Below are 19,668 nucleotides of genomic sequence, written 5' to 3'. Positions count from 1 at the left end.
TAAAGCCTCACGAGCCCTGCTGCAGTTCCTAGCAGATACTGCCATAGGTTGCCCCCGGGGGGACCAGGTACGGGCAGTGGATAGGGCTCATAGGGATGATGAATGGGGGCTGGAGGCCTTGGAGGAGGCAGAACGAGAGGGGGAGGGATAATAGGGGAGGGTGGCCTGCAGCAGGCAGGTGACACCCATTCAGTGATAACACCAAGGAGGGCATACATAATGCCCAAAAGCCCTGCGCAATAAGGCGGTTTGGGGCGAGGAAAAGGTCCAGAATGGTCAAAGAGGGGAATTAGAGACTAGATAGGGGCGTCGCCCACGATTCGGGGTCTGTCATAGCCGAAAGGCTCGGTATGGACGTTAAACTTGAATAATAATAATAATAATAATAGAAGCGGGGTATCGGCTTCCAATATGATGTATCACATCAGCTTATATGACTACCGAATCCAGTTAGACCGGTATGCCATGAATCCCAAAATAGAGAGCGTCGATAAGACAATAGCAAACCTCCAATATGTGATCTTCCCCCACGTCTGTCGACTCTGTTCCCATTCATCCATCCTTTGCGGGGTAAAAAATTAATTGGTACAATATTGGTATGCTAGTTTGACCTTTCTGTTATGTGCAGTACATGTACTTACTGTCTTTTCTATCTGCGTCAGATAATAAAATCATTCCTTCCTTCGTTGCTTGCAGACTGGCAGACTGGCAGGCTGGCTGATTGATTGATTGACTGCCTGCCTACCTGCAAGAGATCATCCGCCTTGAAAACTCGCCCAACTAGTTTCGTTACGTTACACATGTGTGTGTGTATAAGTGCGCCAGATAATAATAGAAAACACAAGCAGACGCTCGGAGAATCGCAGACTCGGAGAATCGGAGAATTGCATTTGCATTTTGCACAAATAGGTAACTGTCGTGCTCGCTGGGTCTTGTGACCATGACGACCAGCCCAGCCTGGGCGTGGCTACTGTGCGCCCCGTGGGGATTTGAACTAATGGATCCATTCATCGTAGTACTACAGACTTGTCACTCACTTGACCGAGTTTTGGGTCTGTTTGTATGTGTGGACGTGCCAATTCAATCTAATTCGATTCCAGGCCAGTCCGGCCAAGTCACCCCTGACTCGTTACAGCTCCGCACCAGAACGGATGCGAATAACGAATCGAGTTGAATGAATTGGCTTGACTTCGTTCAGGAGATCTCATGAATCAATCCTATCCCATAGCTCCGCCCATTCCATTGCATTGCTTACTCTCAGGTGTATTTATATCCCCATTACCACCACCTCCCTCTCCGTTCTGCTTATCTTCAATCAAAACACATGCACGTATACATACACACACACGTCCAACGGCACTTGCACTGGTACAGCACAGTACGATCAACATAACGACCTAGCGACGGATACAACCCAAGTACGAAGACATCAGAAATGACAGCAGAACCAATCCCCAAAACCCAGACAGTCGCCCTTGTCCGTCAACTGGGTGGACCGGTCGAGTTCCAACATGACTACCCCGTTCCGACTCCGGGACCAAACGAGGTTCTAGCCAAGGTGCTCTACACAGGTGTTTGTCAGAGTGGTGAGTCATCACCAACAAATCAGTGAGATGGATGAAGCGTTGAAATATGTACCATTACTGATGGCGATGACGACGCAGACCTCCACACCAAAAGCGGCACCGCCGCCGGTGCAGACGGCAAACCCATCACAAAGATCAAACTGCCTCATATTGGGGGACATGAAGGCGTTGGCCGCATCATCGCTCTGGGCCCCGGCTGCAGCGATGATCTCCGTATCGGAGGCTTGGTCGGGATTCGCTTCTCGAGCCGGATCTGTCGCCGGTGCGAGTTCTGCCTCGCGGGCGTGGAGCAGTACTGCATCAAGAGCACCAACCACTTGCATCACGAGGATGGTAGTTTCCAGGAGTATATCGCGCTGGACGCAGACTATCTGACCATCTTGCCGGATGATGTCGATCCGAAGTTAATTGGGCCGGTGTTATGTGCGGGGGTGACAGCGTACAAGGTATTTCATACAAAGAGTTTTCCCCCTTCTCTTCACGAGTGGTCTTCAATGCTGACTTCTTAGGCCGTTTTGAATGCCAATGTCAAGGTTGGGCAGTGGCTCGTCGTGGTGGGTGCCGGAGGTGGACTGGGACATCTGGCAGGTGAGCCGTCATCGAACTTGTATTTGTCTGCCAGGCTGCTAACAAGTTACATGAACGTAGTACAATACGCCCGAGCACACGGAGCATCTGTGATCGGCGTCGACAAAGGAGACGACAAACGCGCATTCGTCCTGTCCCTAGGCGCGGCCGAATTCATCGACTTCACCAAGACCCCCGACGTCATCCAAGAAGTCCAGCGCATCACTAACGGAGGTGCTCACGCGGTCGTCGTCACTGCCGGCAACGCAAAAGCCTTCGCCCATGCGGCGGAGATGCTGCGAGTCGGCGGCACGCTCAGCTGCGTCGGCATTCCTCCCGGACGGCCGTTCCTCGAGACGCCCATCTCGACGATCGTGATCAGGGGACTCAAAATCACCGGCAACCTGGTTGGTTCGCTCAAGGAGTGTCTTGAAGCGGTCGAGTTGACCAGACGGGGCATCGTAACGCCAAATGTCAGCGTGCGGCCATTCAAGGAGCTGCCGCAAGTGTACGAAGAACTCGAGAAGGGAGATATTTCTGGACGAATCGTTCTGCAGGTGGCCAACTAGGTAGCGTCTTGTGTCAATAGTTAGTTATCCGAATCATTCAAATCACCCTTCCCGTGACGATTATCTCCGTCTTGTGATGAGTTTTCGTTTGTTGTATTCATAGTTGAGACCGTGTCGAGTTCCGTGGGTTGTTCCAGACTAAGATTCCACAGACGAGAAGGCACACTCAAAAGCGCCTGCGCCGTCTTCTCCCGTAAGATCGAGTCGAGCGTGTGATCCTGGATCAAGAAAGGCTGCAGTTTCTGATAGAGACCGTGGAGGAATTCATGCGGCCCAAAACAAAGCGTGGAACTCCCCGACAATGCGGAACTGCACAGCAACGTGTCCGCCAGAGCGTTCGCGACCTCGAAGCACTTCAGCAGCTGGTCATCATTAGCCTTGGACATACACACGTAGTGTTATGCAAATAACGCACCTGATCCCGCCCCAAAGGCAGAAGATCCTCCGATGAAAAACTCCGCAGCGCACTCAGCAGGTCCCGGCTGACCTGGACAGGAAAGCGAAAAGACATCAATGCCGACGAAGCCCGCGACGAGAGCAACCCCAGAGACAGCGCGCGCTGCCAGATAATCGTCCTCATCCACTCTCTGGTAATGCAGTAATCCGCAAAGCGGACCAAGGCGGCGTTCTCAGCGTTCATCGACAGCCCCTGCAGTGCGGTCTCGGACGCGATGAGCAATTCTTCCGATACCATGGCATCCGAGCACTGGTCAAATGTCGCAAAAAGTCTGGCCAATTCGAGAAGACCGTGGACATGGACGTTGGGGGAGCTTTCGATGACCGGGACGCAGAAACTCTGCGCGTAAGACGGGGACAGACCTAGATGCATAGCGTATCCTCTGGACTATGTTAGCATGAGAAAATACAACCCAGAGATCTTCAGCATACCTCTCAGACACCCACAGCAAAGAGAACAAGATTTCGCCATTGTCGACGACATCTCCCGCTGGCTCCTGCAGCGCCCGATTGTCGCGGTCCAACCCAAGCAGTTTCGCGGACGATATCGCTTCCTGGATGAACATCATGGCAGAATTCCTCTTGTTGACTTTGGCATGGTACACATGCAGGAAGAAAGAAGCCAGAGCGCTCCGCACGTCGAGATGCTCACGATAGCTGTGCTGCTCCCGGATTCGAATGCACTCCCTCGCCAGATAGCCGCTGTCTATCAGAAGATTGTCTTCTTCAACCGCTACCGCAGGGAGATTCAATTGGGCCATGGTGGCAGCGCAGAGGGCGGCCGCTAGACAGTAGGTGTTGGCATCGAATGGCAAGCTCAGCCGGTCGAGCAGCACGTCGGACTTGATAACGGGCCAGACGCTGTAGGATTGGTTGTGATATTCATTGATTATCCAGGACAGCTTCCGTGCCCACACGGCCGCCTCTAGAGCATAGTCCTGTGTCCTCCATCGCTCATTCTTGGGCGGTGATCTTGTTGCAGAGCCCGTCTCGCCAGTCCCGTCAGGATTATTTCTGGGCGCAGTGGCTGGATCAATGATCGGAGCGGCCCGTCGAAACTTGGGCCCCCTTTTCTGGGCAGGCTTGATATAAGTACATTGAACTCGTCTGGAGGCAGTCTGGCAGGTTTGGCACGGCAGCGACCCGTCGCAGCGGACTTTACGGACGATGCAGGAGTCGCAGGCTCTCTTCACGAGTCTCGGCATAGGCCGGGATCAAAGAATATACATATGTGGGTTTATTTTGTCCAGAAAGAGGTATTTAGGAGTAAGAGGATCGACGTCAGAGAGGTCGTAACTGAAGCAGTTAGAAAAGAAGGTGAGTTGTCGGAGTTATCAAGCGGGGTTCATTGTCAGGTCGGAGCATTCTCCGCCGCAGAACGATCTAGCTATAACCACTTTCCCCTCTTGATCAAATCATTATTCCCAAATTCATCAGGTCCGGTCTTCACTAGCGTCGTGCCAAACCTCTTCTCCATCAACGTCCTCGTGAACACCTCCCTCGGCGTCGTCCGGACGCGGACCTCCACCAGGCCCAACACCCTCAATCCGTAGTCGATCACCATCCGCAATGCCTCGTGGACAAAGCCCTTCCGCTGGGCATGCGGTTCTCTCAGCTGGGGAGAGACCAGCGATGTTGTCCTTGACCATTCTCATCTGCTGTCATCAAAACGAGGAAGTCGAGCTGGGACAGAGGCTGCGACGGGGTTGTCCACGAGCAACAGACATCTCCAAGGGCGGGTGTGTGAGGCGACAGATATGGCCAACTTAGAAAGTGCCTAGGTGTATAAATTACGACGCGTTGGCTAAAAGTTCAAGCGTAATAATACCACGAAATTACGGAACACACCCCGCGTCACCCAAACTGCAGTGCAGAAGATACGCCACTGCTACTCTCCTCAGTCAATCAATTAACCAGTCGTTCGATTTACAGATAAACCTTCTTGCGACAGAAATATATCTATCTATTTCCAAAGCCAGAGAGATGGCAGCCTCGCAGCAACCGCTCGGAGTGCCTCTCACGGATGTAAGTACGCCGCTTGACCAAGAAGACCACACCACAAACATATAACGCGTCGTCACATATACGAAGTAACAATCCACAATTCAACGACTGACCAGAAAACAATGCTACACGACAGCCTGCCCAGCTCGCAGCCTACGAGTCCTCCCCCGCAGCAATCTTCCCCTCCTTCACCGCCGACACCGCTTGGTCGCTCGGTCTCGCCCTCCGCGCGCGAATCCTTTCGCTACCGGACGGCCGACGGAAACCAGCGCTGATCTCGATCGCCCTCACGACAGGATCGCAACAACCTCACGTCGTCTTCCAGAGCGCGACTGAGTCCGGTACCGTCCCCGATAATGAGGTCTGGGTGCGGCGGAAGCGCAACACCGTCCTGCGCTGGGGCATGTCCACCTGGCTCCTACGGCGGAAGATGTTGAGCGCGACGACAGACGTAGATCAGGTGGAGGCGGCGTTCGTGAAAAAGTACGCGTTGCCCAGCTCCAACGGTGGCAGTGTGGCCGATGACTATGCGATTCATGGAGGCGGGTTCCCCATCCGGGTGCGAGGTGTCGACGGGTTGGTCGGGGTCATCGTCGTGAGTGGATTGAAACAGGAGGATGACCATCAAGTCATCGTCGAGGTAGTCAAGGACTTCATCGAGGGTGGACAATAGTGCCGTTTGAAGATGTTGCCTGTCTGTATTACTTGAGGACTGTTGACAAGGACATTTCAAAAAATCTCTACGTCGAGAAGTCCGACATAACCATATATAATTCCCAATATCTCAAGATTCAAATTCCAAGAATCTTGATCCTATCTGATAAGGTGATTATCACTGTCTGATTGCCCTCAAACAACCATCCTTTTTTTAACAGTACAGGAATAAAACATAATAGAAGATAACGTATAAGCACAACGCAGAACTCCAGAATGCTTCCCATCTAAACCAAGTCTACAGCTCGTCGTGGCCGCTAGGCTCCTCGTCCGCCGGTGCGGAACCGTACAGCTTGCTGGTGATCGGATAGGCGACGCTCGACAGCTTCTCGCGCTGCTCCTCAAAGTCCTCTGTCGAGGCGCTGGCAGCGTTCTCTTCCAGCCAGTCGGTCGCCTCCTTGACAGCCTCCAGAATCTACGTAAAGAGTTAGCCATGAATCGAGAATTTCCAGATGCGAAAAAAAAAAGAACTTACAGTCTCCTTGTCATCATCATCAAGCTTGCCACCCAGGCCGTTCTCGTCATTGACCTGATTCTTCAGGCTGAAGGCGTAGTTCTCCAGGGCATTACGGGCCTCGATCTTGGCCTTGGCGGCCCGGTCTTCCTCTGCGAACTGCTCGGCCTCCGCAACCATGCGGTCAATCTCCTCCTGAGTCAGGCGGCCCTTGTCGTTGGTGATGGTGATGGACTCCGCCTTTCCGGTACCCTTGTCAGCGGCGCTGACCTTCAGGATACCGTTGGCATCCAGATCGAAGGAGACCTCAATCTGAGGCACGCCACGAGGCGCCGGTGGGATACCCGTGAGCTCGAATTTGCCCAAGAGGTTGTTGTCCTTGGTCATAGAACGCTCTCCCTCATCTGTCATCTGTTAGTAACCAGTGCTGCTGGAAGGAAATGGTAGATGACACTTACAAACTTGGATCAAGACCGTGGGCTGGTTGTCGGCCGCGGTCGAGAAGATCTGAGACTTGCGGGTAGGGATGACCGTGTTACGAGGGATGAGCTTGGTCATGACACCACCAGTGGTCTCAATACCCAGAGTGAGAGGGTTGACATCCATGAGAACGACGTCGCCCGTTCCCTCCTCTCCGGAGAGGACACCACCCTGAACGGCAGCACCGAAGGCGACAGCCTCATCAGGGTTGATACCCTTGCTGGCCTTCTTTCCGTTGAAGAACTCCTCAAGGAGAGCCTGGACCTTAGGAATACGGGTAGAACCACCGACCAGGACAATGTCACTGATGTCGCTCTTCTTGACCTTGGCGTCCTTGAGAACTTGCTCCACGGGCTTGAGGGTCCGCTTGAACAGATCCATGTTCAACTCCTCAAACTTGGCGCGGGTCAGGGTCTCAGAGAAGTCCTTGCCCTCGTGGAAAGCCTCAATCTCGATGCGAGTGGACATCTGAGAAGAGAGCGTCCGCTTGGCCTTCTCAACCTCGCGCTTCAGTTTACCCATGGTCTTCAGGTCCTTGGTAATGTCGACGTTGTGCTTCTTGTTGTAGAGCTTGACAAAGTAGTCCATGACACGGTGGTCAAAGTCCTCACCACCCAGGTGGGTGTCACCGGCGGTAGCCAAGACCTCGAAGACGCCGTTGTCGATCGACAGGAGGGAGACATCGAAGGTACCACCACCCAGGTCGTAGACGATGATCTGGCGCTCGTCGCCAGTCTTGTCCAAACCGTAGGCGATAGCGGCCGCAGTGGGCTCGTTCACAACACGGAGAACGTTCAGGCCAGCGATGGTACCGGCGTCCTTGGTGGCCTGTCTCTGGGCGTCGTTGAAGTAGGCGGGAACCGTGACGACGGCGTGGTGGACGGGCTTTCCGAGATAACCCTCCGCGATCTCCTTCATCTTGCCCAGGACCATGGCCGAGATCTCCTCGGGGGTGAAGGTCTTGGGCTGCTTGTTGACATCGACGGTGACGACGGGCTTGCCATCCTTGTTGGAAACCTTGAAGGGGAAGTTCTTGATGTCTCTCTGGACGTCCTTGTCGTCCCACTTCCGGCCGATCAGACGCCTGGAACACGCAGGTGTCAGTAAATGCATGCGTCACGAAAATTCCCAAAGGATGTCGCTCACTTGATGTCGAAGATTGTCCTCTTGGGGTTGGAAGAGTACTGGTTCTTCGCGGCATCACCGATCAGACGCTCCTCATCCGTGAAAGCCACGTACGACGGAGTGATACGGTTGCCCTGGTCGTTAACCAAGATCTCGACCTTTCCATTCTGCATCACACCGACACAAGAGTAGGTCGTTCCCAAATCGATACCGATGACTAGGGGAAAGAATCAGGTCAGCGGCTGCCGAAAGACAACGAACATCGAGCACAGCTTTGGCAGGAAGCATACCAGTTCCATAGTTCTCTTGGACGTTCTGTTCCTCAGAAGCGTGGGCAGTTCCCAGAAACGCCAGAGGCGCAATGAAGACCAGGAGGAGGTAAAAGACGGTCGTCCAGGCAAAGGGCTTGGACGCCCCGCCCGGCCGCGACGATCGTGCCATGATGCGTCCGGAGGAGCAGTGTGGAAAAGGAAGAGAGGATTGCTGTCCTTGACCAGGTGCAGAAAGTGTTTCGGCTGAAATTCAAAAGAACAGATCTCCCAGTTAAGCTCCAAAGAAGCTCCCGTTACGATACCGCTGCGATCCTGCTTCCTCAAGAGAGGAAAAGCACAGGGTACTGTAAATAAAAGGAGACCAATCCCTCGGAGAAGGAAGGGAGAAGGGAGAAAGGGATGGAGAAAGACGGGAGGGAAAGGAAGGAAGGGGAGTTGTTGAAGGAACGAGAGAAGAAGAACAGAGAAGCTCCGGCCGAGTTCTTGTATGGAGCATGCGGCGACGAGGTCGCAGCGGCCATGCTGGCCTTTTCGCGGGTAAGGCATTTAAGGTTACTTCTCGCGCTCCCATTGGGCCGTCCCTTGGCCCGAACCCTCTGCTGACTCAGAATGTCGGGCCAATCAGACGCGGTGTCTGCGGCCTCCGCCTGGAGAAAGAGCCACTGTCGAAATCACTAGAAAGAGGCAACCAACAGCGAGTCGATGACGATAGCCGCAGCAGGTCTTTCTGCTGAGCTGTCCTTTTGGTGCGCGGCTGCTGCTGGCGTCTGGCAAGATCAGAACATCTGTCCATTCGAGAATCCTACGGTCTTGCCGCAAGTGGCGACGCTCATTTGCCCGCGATGCCGCTGCGGTTCCGTGGTTGGCTGGTTTCTAAAAATTGCCATCCTTTGTTGACAAGATATGGCCTCTATCGTCTTACTGGCATTGCCTTGATACGATCAATCTGTAGGCTAGTTTTGGTGGTTCTCCCTCGTAGCGCGGGATTGTGGCTTCGAACGCCGTAGGTTTTGAAAGAGGCAACATTGCGCCCTTGCTTGCTCCTACGATTTATGCATAAGGTACTCAAATTCTATCTCGCACCAAACAGAGACCTCGCAAATGCGTGTATCGAGTGCGTAAATACACTGTCCATATCATGCAAATGGTCTAGAGGGTCACATCACATTATCATCATCATCATAAGGTGAATACGAAAAACTACAATGCCAGCGCTCATTCCAGCAGACCCGCTGCCACCGTCTCACCGCCAGCACGGAGCACGATCCTTGCAGGCGCCTCCAGAGGCACGGGCTGTTCCATCTCCACGATGATCCGCGCCACTGTTCCCGGAGGGACGATCTTCGGCTTCTTCTTGACCACGGCTCCCGTTCCCTTATCCAACGTCGCGACGAGCCGGCTAATTCGACCAGAGACGTGCAGTCGGCCCCGATGGATGTCTACCTGCATTGGCATCAAGTGATCGAACGCGAGCACTTTGGTGGTGAAGCTCTGGATGGTTTGAATGGGCGCGGTAGGGGTGCAGATAACGTCGCCTGACCGAAGGTGGGCAGGATCGATGTTGGCGAGATTGAGAACCACGTTCTGTCCCGCGACAGCCCAATCGCTGGGCTCGCCGTCTACCTCCAAACTCTTGATCAATGCAGTCTCTCCACTAGGCATGGTCAGGATCGAATCGCCTATTTGAAGGCTGCCAGCGTCGAGGCGTCCTGAGATCGAGATGGGGTTCTGAACGCCGCCCCGGAACACGTCCCCGATCGTCATGCGCAATGGCTTGTCAAGAGCATGAGTGAAAGGCTCGGAGGTCTCGAGTTCTTCAATGAGGGTACGGCCGGTGTACCATGCCGCATTAGCATCGGTGCTGCGTCTCGTGACGTTGTCTCCGTGGGACCCCGAGCACGGGACAAAGGTGATATTCTTGGCTTGGAAGCCGGCGGCGGTGAGGAACGAGGAGATCTGCTGCTCAATCTCCTCAAACCGGTCCCGGGACCACTGAACCGTGTCCATCTTGTTGACAGCGACGACGATCTTGTGGACTCCCATGCTCCGCACGAGCAAGGCATGCTCTTTGGTTTGCCCCTTCAGTCCAGACTCGAAGTTGCCTGTGCTCGCGTCTATGACAAGCACGGCAAAGTCCGCCTGGCTGGCGCCAGCAATCATGTTTGGCACAAAGTCCCGGTGTCCAGGCGCATCCAAGATTGTGAAGCGGGTATTTTCAGTTTCGAACTTGTTCATCGCGATATCAATAGTGACACCTCTAGCCCGTTCCTCCGACCCCTGGTCCAATACCCAGGCTAGAGCGAACGAGCCCTTGCCGATTTTTTCTGCTTCCCGTCGATACTTGTCCAGGGTCCGTTGATCTACAGCATTCAAGTCGGCGAGCAGGCGTCCCATGAGCGTACTCTTCCCGGCATCAACGTGACCTAACACCTGAAGGTCAGTAACCGCTCGAAGGTGGAGGTAAAATGGAGCTCCACATACCAATCACCACGAAATTGGCGGCTTTCTTTTTCTGTGATTTTTTGTACTCTGCCAGGACATCGAGGTTCTTGCTCTTTACCTTGACAGGCTCTTCGACGGACAAAGCTTTCACCCCTTCTGCGAGCTCCGCCGGTGATTTCTTTTCACCTGTCGCTTTGAGAGGAGTAGCCTGTTTGGATTTAAGGCCTGATGACATGTCATTAGGCGACGGTTCATCTCATTCCGCGAATAGGCAAACCTTTTGATGCACTTTGTGCGTTCAGGACAACATCGTCGGGACTGGGGCCTGTAAAGTCAAACGCTTCAGTGAGATCTTGTCCATAAACCTGCATGACATCAAATCTCTTGCCAGAAAGGTGGCTAGGCTCAGTAGAGGGTCGGATCCCGTCCCCCACAATGATCGTAGCGAACATGGAAGGCGACGCGCGAAGGTCCACGGAAGTCCAAGGTTGCTGCTCTTCTGGGGTTTCCGCGGGGCCTTTCTTGCCAAGCGATGGTGTCGTAGAAACGCTTGTCTCTTCCTTTTGTGTCTCTTCAGTGACGGAAGATCTGCGCCTTGCCGCACGACTTCCCAGTCGACCTTCCTTCAATGCAGATAGGCCGCCTGCTTTTGCGGCTGGTCGGGGCTCTTTGCCAGGACCAGACAACCTTTCAAGCAACGACAAAGACCCAGGCTTTTGCTCTTCCTCTGTATGTGACTCTGTCGTCTTCTCGTTTCCCTTTCTCTCGCTCTCCTTCTTTTTGCGTGCTGCAGCCAAAGCCGCCAGCTTCGACGGTTTCCCCTCACTCTGGGGATTCCCACCCATCAGGCCGAGTCGGGGATATAAAGGCTCTATGAGAATCTCTGCTCGCCGGTGCGGAGGGATGTTCAACCAAGGGGCATCACGGAAGAAGTCCGCCGCTGAGAAGTGGGTCGATGATGACGGAGGCGATGTAGAAATCGCGGGGTAAGCTGGCACTGATAAACCTGTTAGAGACATGTCCGTACTTGCAGAAGGATGTTAGTGGTGTCAAAGCAAAGGAAGTCAAAAGAATCAAAGACTCACCTAGCAAGCTCTGACTGGGTCACTTCTCGGAAATGAATCGCATGTAGGGAAACCCGAGCCCAGCCACCCCGAAGGCAGAAGACATTTCCAGGGTGTTGTTGAAGGAAACCATGCACTTACCCGCTGCCGCTTTGGGTTTTGAAACAGGCGTCGCAGCCTTTTTCTTCATTTCCTTTGCCTTTTTATCTGTCGAGCGACAAGTTAGAGGGGCAACCTTGGAGCAATCAAACCAGGTGTCACTTCATTTTTCGCGTCAATTTACTCACTTCTGAGGTAGTTCACAGACTTCTGCACATCGTTGTAGTAGTGCCATAGCGTCTCTTGTACCTCCTCTCGCGATGCGGTCACAGAAGGCTGCCCCGCACGGAGCTGACTGAGAACCTCGTCGGTGTACTCCTCCAGCAGCTCTTGTTCCTCGGGGTCAGTCTCGTCGTAGTTGTCGTCGAGGTCGTCTTCATCGTAGTCGAGGGATTTGACGCGGTGACGAGACATGGCGGGTATGCAGTGGGAGGGAGTGGTCGCGGCTCGACAGTCACGGACAGATGCTAGAGTGAAATGAAGTGTTGTCTATGTCAGATTCTGCGTAGACCAGAGGCAGAGATCACCGGGGACAACAGCCAGATCAAAGACTTGGAAGATTGTGCTAGTATGTTGTCATGAACAGGCGTGCGGAGGGGATCGAGGGGTGCGGCGTTAGTGAGCGGTGGAGCAGGCCTCACGTCACTCCCCACTATCAGCATTCCGCTCGAAGGCCCTCAACATCAACAAGATATCATCTTAAAAAAAAATGTGGTCGTCCTATTGAACCAAACTTATTTGGATAAAAGGATATGAAAACGATCAATCACCATTTGTACAGATCATATGGGAAAGAGACCAAAATATGGAACCCTTCTTAACGCACTGTGTATGTCCAAGTCCAACTATTTTCTCAGAGTGACATGTTGAAGGGAGCCATGCAAAGCTGGGGACATGGACTCAGCGCATGTATGTACTGGGTTACTTCTTCCCCCAAGAGGAGTGGACGTCCCTCCCTATATCCTTCGATAGACGATAGAACTTGGTGGTACATTTCCAGTCCTGTAGCTAGGCAGGTAGGCAGGTATCATTATTTCGATATGTATGTACCTACGTTTCAGGGCCTAGGACTAGGCTCTTTCTGTCTTCTTCAACTGCTGTTTATCATACAATAAGAGAGTCGTATATCTCAGACACTGAGCGATAATTACATGCAGTTATATCTATGACTACTATTTTAACAACAAGAGAAGCTATGAATGAAAGGAATGGAGCTTGAGTTCTTACTTTTAAAAAAAAATCGTACAAAATCTCAAACCCGGCCTCTCCCTCTCGCTGGAGAGCCAGGGCTCCTGTTCTTTACTGTATACGGTGTGGTTCTAAGCTGCAATGTTCAAACTATATCCTGCGTAGAGGTAAAAGAGAAACCCTCGAAAATATCATTTCACGTCCATATCAGAGGCACATGTGTGTACATAACTACATAAATACAGTATCGTATTCCACGGGATTAGTTTAGGAACGACTATCAAAGGTATATTCAGTACACATGTTCCGTTGCTAATAATAAGCCTTTTCTTTCCTCTGTCAAACCTTCACAAACCCCAACGCCTCATTCTCCTTCTTACTCCTCTGACTCCACTCCGGTGGCTCATCGATGCCTTCCTCTTCTTCGCGGTCACCTTGCGCCTTGTCCTTGTGGACAGAAGTGGGCTTGTGTTCTGCTGGAGAATAAATCGTATAGAGCACCAGCGGGGTGGGACCCGTGTTGATGAACTGGTGTTGCGTGCCCGCTGGGACGATGACCATATCGCCCGCCTGCACGTCCTGGTCCTTGCCGTTGATAGTGGCGCGGCCCACGCCAGAGGTGAAGGTTAGGATCTGGTCGACGGTGTGGATCTGCCAGCGCAGAAAGTCAGAAGCTTTCAAAGTGAACGACTCTAGGGAAGGAGAGGGGAGCTGCTCACCTCATCGCCAATTTCCCCATTGACAGGGACATTCATGAGCACGACCTGCGAGTACAGGCCCGTCCAGAGCACACGACGAAACTCGGCGGATTTGGACGGCAGCGAGGTGGTCATCTGGGGAAAGTATACCATCTCATGCTTCGGAGGGTCCAACGACGGGGTGGGAAACGTCGACATGGCTGCGGAGGTGGTGAACGATCTTGTAAACGATAATGCTGGACGAGACAATAGTATTGGCTTCTTGCTGCTGAGCTGATAGTTTCCGCTGATAGCAGTGGGCGATTGGAGGATGGCGGATGACCTTTGAAAGGATCGTGCAATTAACATAGAACAACGAGAAAAGTAGGAGTAAGAAGAAGGCAACTGATTGTACAACTTCCTTCTAGCAAACGCAATCTCCATTATTTGGCTATCGACCAGCTGCGCCGGCTGCCGGGGGAAAACGGGCATTAATATATTCCTAGCCAGGTCGATACATATTCCGACCCTTTCTCTTCCCCACTCCAGGGAGGAAGCAAAAGAAAAGCTGCTAAGCTTATCAATGTCGCATTCCAGATTCCGGGCCTTCAAGCAGTCAATTTCACCGGATACAGGGCTTTACGAAGCAAGACGCACGCTTTGTCATCGCGGACGCGGTCTCGATGCATCAGCGGGCGTTGGTGATGATTGGGTGGCCGGGAACAGGAGGGGAAGGGGAACGTCATCGAAGTCATTGATTATGCTGGCGTACGTCATAGTCGATGATAATAAGACCAAAAGGAAAAAGAAGAAACTCAATGGATCTCCTCAAAGGAGGTATCTAATAATCCTTTGAATTTGTTGGATCACGGAAGATGACCTTTTCCCTTTTCGGTGTTCCAAGATCACTCCACTTTCCGTTTTCTGGCAGGTTGGAGGTGATCGAACTTGGAAAGAACGTTGATTACCTCACCTCATCTCTGGACGATGTAATGAGCAATGAGCATAAGTGATAAGCAATTTAACAGAGCAAATCCAGACTAAGCGGAGGATGAGACGCTTCTCCAGCAGATAATTGCGTTGTGTTCACTGCCCCCTGTGTCAGGTACCGTGACCGATCGATATATATATAATGATCCTATACTCGAGGCCAAAGAAGAGAGCCACTTTGTCAATCGCACAATCAAATCATATCGTCATTCGATCTCCTGCCTGTATGTCTATCTATCTATCTTCAGCCCTGCAAAAGACGCATACGCATGAGGAGAAAAAAATATTGAACTTATTCCTAAGTCAGCTGACTATATACCAGCAGGGCCAAAACATCCGGCTATAAAATAATTCATCACAGTTCCAAATAACCGACCCAAACAAGAAATCTCTCCTGACCCAGATGTACCGCGAAAATAATTTCCTCCCCCTCATCACGATTGACCAGTCATGACTCGTGTATGAATAAGATATGTCAGGGCGTTGATCGTTAAGAAGTCAATTCCGTGCTATCTCAGTGGACTCCCTCCGAAAAAATCGCTAGATCCGGGGCCGCCAAAGCTGCTACTGCTAGGTGTCAGAGCGTTCGACCGCCTGAAAGCCTGTCGAGGCGTCGACGGAGCGCTTCCAGCACCGTTCAAATTCACTGCGCCTCCGACGTCCGGTGTGTTGCGGCCACTTCCATTTGTCGCGCTGATAGCGGTGCCAGGACGAGCAGGCCCGTTGCCATTGCGGGGAGGAGGCCGGAATCCCAGTTTGAATCCTTCGCGGAAGATCTCTTCAAGCATCTGCGACACAATTCCAGCATCCTCGTATTCCTGAAATTTCTTCCACAGACGCAGTGCCATGCGGGCGTCTTCAATCGAGTCGTGACCCTCGGCAGCGTCCGGGCTTTCCTCCTGGATGTACTCCTTGAAAACGGCCCATGCGAGATAGCGCAGGCTAAGGCGACGGTTCTTGGCTGGATGAAAGAAGAGATACTGGGTATCCACGGTTTGCGCCTTGGGAACCTGGATGTTGATCTTGCGAAAGTCCGATGCGAGCCCATGTCCCACGAACACGCAACCGAGGTTCAGCAAGACCCATAACTTCTTATAGGCGACCTTGAGCGGGACCAGATTGTGCTCGCTGGTTCTTGGGTCCAAATCTCCCGGCTTGATGCCGGAATATTGAGTAACGTAGTCCACAATGGGCTCTTTGATCGTGATATAATCGTCAATGAACGGAACGCCTTCGTTCACACCCGACCCTCTCAGCACAGACACTCGAGCAAGACCGCTCTTACTGGGTCGTATGATTTCTTGCGACCCGTCGGCCTTGACGTCGATTTCTGCCTTCTCTAAATCTACAAACTCCGTGTCGAGAGCGACTGGTGTTCCAGGCTCCGGCCGTTCCTCTGGAGCGAGCACACGGCAAGATTCGATAACACGGCCACCACTGGGAAGAAAAATTAGCACTCTCATCTCAACGTTTGGATGCAAGCGGACTCACTTCATAGACCATTCGTGGAATAGCAACGACGTGTCGAGACCCTCCTTCCACGAATCATCGACCTTGTGCCTAGCGTGCTTCGCCTGATATGCCAAGACGCATGGCACTTTCCAAGGTTCACTGAACTTCAGAGCCTCATCTCGACTAACTTCGGTGACCAAGAAGTCATTGAACAAGTGCCACCTGCTTTTGTCCTCGGGTTCGCGCGCAGAGATACTGACATTGATGAAGGACACGAGATGCGGCTTGTGATGTTCGGTGATATCAATCTCAGCGACCAGGCCTACCAGCTCGTAGACGGTCAACCCAGGGGTGCCGTTCTGCACCCGCGTTCGAAGATCTTCACCCTCGAAACATTGCACCTGGCCGTTGTCGACTACGATACCAACCTCCTCAGGTAACCAGCCCGGAGTCGCCCACAGTTGTCGATAGTGCGGGTTGTTCAACGCCGCATTTAACATCACGACCGGTGGCATGTGGTGTATCGTCTTTCGAATTGCTACTTGCTGATAGCGCCGGCAATGGTTGCACCATCCTCTATTTTGAGTCTCCCGTTCGATGCTCGATTTCAGAATGCTGGAGAATTTAAACGCTGGATTTCGCCGTGCATGTTTGACATCGAGGGTGGGGTAAATGAGTTCGTTCACAAACGCATTGCCGGGGCGGACGATCTCGTTCCGACAGAACATGCATCTGATAGACTCAGAAGCGATGGTCGCGAGATTCTTGTCAAGTTCGTCCGATTCGGGGGCGATCGCGCGATAATCATGTGCGATTTGATTCAGGAAGAATCGATTGACTGACTGGATAGCAGTAGCCAGAGATTTATTCGTCAGATTCTCCTCCAGAAGTCCTAGATTCGAGGCTTCACGGAAACTGCTGAACGTCCTCAGAAGATTGGTGGCCTGGCAATTTTGGCCATTTGCTTTGTCCAACATGTCAAACAGGTATCCCATCTCACACAGCAGGCAGTTCTCAGAGATACAGCTGCTCGCCGCATGATGCAGCGCGATGTTTCGCATGAGAGGGATGAATTTGAATAATTGAAGGAGGGCGTTCGTAAACGAGTTTGCAATGTGCGTTTCCAGCCCGGAGAATGTGGTCTTGTTGTAATACCTAGTGCTCTCTTAGTATTTTCTCTGGATACCGTGCAGTATATAATAATAGGCCGGGAAAGAAATAAACTCCATCCTTACCGGAAATCAAAGTCGTCCACACCAAATTTACTATACTTGATTTCGACATTGCTGTATTTCAGCAACGGATCTTCTTCCCCGTCCGCGCCCAGCTTTGCACCAGCCAGCGCATCAGAAACATCCGCAACCGAACCATCGCTCTTGTTCCGCGGCTGCTCTCGCGCCTTTTCGCTCAGGAACTTCGGTGCCGCCAGAGCTGGTTCCGAAGAGATAAGTTGGCGTGTGTTCTCTACCTGATATCTCCGCGTCTTTCTCGGATTTGCAGCGTAATGCCCGATTTCAGCAGGGCGAAGGTACGGTATGATGGATGGGTCGATCGGGGCGGGAGGACTCCCGACGTCGAAGACAAGATGGCTGGGCCAGGCGGACAGGAGACGCTCGTGGTAGTAAGGCATGCCAATAAGATTCAGGGGCGTGTCAGGAGACCAGTCGATCATCTGCGGTCGCGGAGTGACATCGGCAAACTCGGTTTCCTTGCTCATTTCATTGAAATGGATTTTGGAGGGTGAGCCCCAGAGGTGAATTGAACATTCGGCATCATTAATGGCCAGAGCTTCCCCAGATGGAGATATCTCAAGTCCTAGCATGAAGTTGACATTTGCCTGGCGGAGATTGACAGTATTGGGATTCATCAAATCCACGACTTGAAGCTGGCCTGTCTGAGACGCCACGAAACTTGTCGTGTGGAGTCTTGGATGCATGCGTACATAGGCTGCACCCGCATGGAAGGGGATGGGAGGCAATGGTGTCAGAGTTTTTAGATCATACACATTGGCTAATGGGTCCACGATTGGAGAACCCAAATGTCGCATCGAAAAACCACAAGTAACAAGGAAATCATTCCGAGCGTCCATATCGTTGACTGCGGCACCATGAGCCTTCCAACTCTTGACAACCTTGAAATCCGACAGGCTCAGCGCGTTGACGGAACCTGCATCTGTCGCAGCGCAGAGATAACGGCTCTTCCTCATGATTGTGTAGTTGACATCAGTCGCCACCTTATCAACCACCTGCCCCTTGTCTATGTCCACAATCAGCATCGTTGGCTGACATCCCGCCACGATGATTCGATTCGTCTGGGCAGTGAAGCTCATGCACCGTAAATCGGTCATGTCAGGGTGGGAGAGGTGCCACTGGGTGAGACCCCTGCGAGAAACCATATGCACGCTCTTCGACGAAATGGAGATCACGCCTTTCTCATGGAACAGAAACTGTCGTACAGGTCCCTCGGAAACTGGGTGCGCTCGGACGGACGTGTATCTCTGGAGCTCCGGCCCGTAAAACGAGGTAACCCTCCCCTGGATGTCAACCGATTCAGGTCAGCAACACTGCATCCCACAAGATTTTACTGGGTGGAGGCTCACAAATTCATTTCCCGCCCATAATAACTCCTGAAGATCATCAAACGCAATCGTTGTCGCAATGGTGGGCAGGACATGCGGGTTGGGAGGCGGCACCGGGATCCGCGACACCTCATCCCAATCGGCCTCCATGATGGCTCGTAGACAACGTATCCCACAGCCAAATCGCTACTTCCGAGATCGGGATCAAGCAGTCTAAGTTATTTGATCGGTTACGCCTCCAAAGTCTCTACCCGTACGGGCATCCGGCGTCATTCTCAGAGATGGATGCTGGCAAGGCCGCAAGGTGGCTTTGATTCTAGCGGAGGCGCCATGCACGGCACGATAACAGGAAGGTTATCCTTGGAAGATCGATAAGCTCAGAGACTTGTCAGGTTGGATGCACGGCGGATATCGCAGAAGACTTGATATGCTATTCAAGAACGATCTCCCGCGCCTGAAAGATGCGGAGCTGCACGGACATGCTATCACGTGACCTGGGTTTAACCACGTCGATGATCTACACTTACGAGGCACATCCCCCCTACTATAAAGGAAATAACACTTTTTGTAACTACGTTTTCTGGACTTTTTACATAACGTAATCAACCACCGAGCGACGAATACCACCGAGCGACGAATTTTCCTCCACCCTACCACTTCCTTTTTTCAACGCGTCATTTTATCACCACCACTATCAAAAATGCCTTTATCTCAAGAAAACCGAATTCAAATGGCTATTGCAGCTTATAAAAATCAAAAAGTCAAATCAATACTGAAGGCTGCAGAGATTTTTGGGGTGCCTGAGGCTACCCTTCGCGCTCGCCTTAAAGGAAGACAACCACGCGCAGAAACACGTGCTAATGGCCATAGATTAAAGGCTATTGAAGAGGAAACACTTATTCAGCGATTACTAGAGGCAGATAAACGAGGTTTTCCAATTCGGCCAGAGTT

At 52.3% G+C, this 19,668-nt stretch overlaps 7 protein-coding genes across 7 annotated transcripts; 2 read left to right on the top strand and 5 right to left on the bottom strand.

The window, feature by feature from the left end:
- Nucleotides 1–1,435: 1,435 nt before the first annotated feature.
- T310_4528 (Alcohol dehydrogenase) lies at nucleotides 1,436–2,722 on the top strand (the record flags this gene model as incomplete). Its single annotated transcript, XM_013472607.1, has 4 exons — nucleotides 1,436–1,586; nucleotides 1,665–2,032; nucleotides 2,096–2,174; nucleotides 2,235–2,722. The coding sequence occupies 4 exons, from the start codon at nucleotides 1,436–1,438 to the stop codon at nucleotides 2,720–2,722; spliced, it is 1,086 nt and encodes a 361-aa protein (XP_013328061.1).
- A 264-nt stretch (nucleotides 2,723–2,986) lies between these two features.
- T310_4527 (uncharacterized protein) lies at nucleotides 2,987–4,827 on the bottom strand (the record flags this gene model as incomplete). Its single annotated transcript, XM_013472606.1, has 5 exons — nucleotides 2,987–3,084; nucleotides 3,138–3,309; nucleotides 3,339–3,561; nucleotides 3,611–4,251; nucleotides 4,645–4,827. The coding sequence occupies 5 exons, from the start codon at nucleotides 4,825–4,827 to the stop codon at nucleotides 2,987–2,989; spliced, it is 1,317 nt and encodes a 438-aa protein (XP_013328060.1).
- Nucleotides 4,828–5,161: 334 nt separating this feature from the next.
- Nucleotides 5,162–5,855, top strand: T310_4526 (uncharacterized protein; the record flags this gene model as incomplete). The annotated part of the gene is made up of 2 exons (XM_013472605.1): nucleotides 5,162–5,203; nucleotides 5,319–5,855. The coding sequence occupies 2 exons, from the start codon at nucleotides 5,162–5,164 to the stop codon at nucleotides 5,853–5,855; spliced, it is 579 nt and encodes a 192-aa protein (XP_013328059.1).
- Nucleotides 5,856–6,134: 279 nt separating this feature from the next.
- T310_4525 (2-alkenal reductase) lies at nucleotides 6,135–8,396 on the bottom strand (the record flags this gene model as incomplete). The annotated part of the gene is made up of 5 exons (XM_013472604.1): nucleotides 6,135–6,311; nucleotides 6,372–6,754; nucleotides 6,809–7,914; nucleotides 7,977–8,172; nucleotides 8,246–8,396. The coding sequence occupies 5 exons, from the start codon at nucleotides 8,394–8,396 to the stop codon at nucleotides 6,135–6,137; spliced, it is 2,013 nt and encodes a 670-aa protein (XP_013328058.1).
- A 1,046-nt stretch (nucleotides 8,397–9,442) lies between these two features.
- Nucleotides 9,443–12,246, bottom strand: T310_4524 (Translation elongation factor EF-1 subunit; the record flags this gene model as incomplete). Its single annotated transcript, XM_013472603.1, has 5 exons — nucleotides 9,443–10,650; nucleotides 10,709–10,894; nucleotides 10,947–11,675; nucleotides 11,875–11,940; nucleotides 12,021–12,246. 5 exons carry the CDS (start codon nucleotides 12,244–12,246, stop codon nucleotides 9,443–9,445), a joined length of 2,415 nt encoding a protein of 804 aa, XP_013328057.1.
- A 965-nt stretch (nucleotides 12,247–13,211) lies between these two features.
- T310_4523 (Cupin domain-containing protein) lies at nucleotides 13,212–14,141 on the bottom strand (the record flags this gene model as incomplete). The annotated part of the gene is made up of 3 exons (XM_013472602.1): nucleotides 13,212–13,251; nucleotides 13,376–13,671; nucleotides 13,740–14,141. 3 exons carry the CDS (start codon nucleotides 14,139–14,141, stop codon nucleotides 13,212–13,214), a joined length of 738 nt encoding a protein of 245 aa, XP_013328056.1.
- Nucleotides 14,142–15,196: 1,055 nt separating this feature from the next.
- Nucleotides 15,197–18,867, bottom strand: T310_4522 (Poly(A)-specific ribonuclease; the record flags this gene model as incomplete). The annotated part of the gene is made up of 4 exons (XM_013472601.1): nucleotides 15,197–16,124; nucleotides 16,179–17,294; nucleotides 17,375–18,672; nucleotides 18,739–18,867. The coding sequence occupies 4 exons, from the start codon at nucleotides 18,865–18,867 to the stop codon at nucleotides 15,197–15,199; spliced, it is 3,471 nt and encodes a 1,156-aa protein (XP_013328055.1).
- Nucleotides 18,868–19,668: the final 801 nt, after the last annotated feature.

Source organism: Rasamsonia emersonii (genome assembly GCF_000968595.1).
Source record: "Rasamsonia emersonii CBS 393.64 chromosome Unknown ctg1118621760120, whole genome shotgun sequence".
Classification (NCBI taxonomy): Eukaryota; Fungi; Ascomycota; class Eurotiomycetes; order Eurotiales; family Trichocomaceae; genus Rasamsonia; species Rasamsonia emersonii.
Note: the sequence above shows the minus strand (reverse complement) of the source record. Positions and strands in the feature narration are given on the sequence as shown.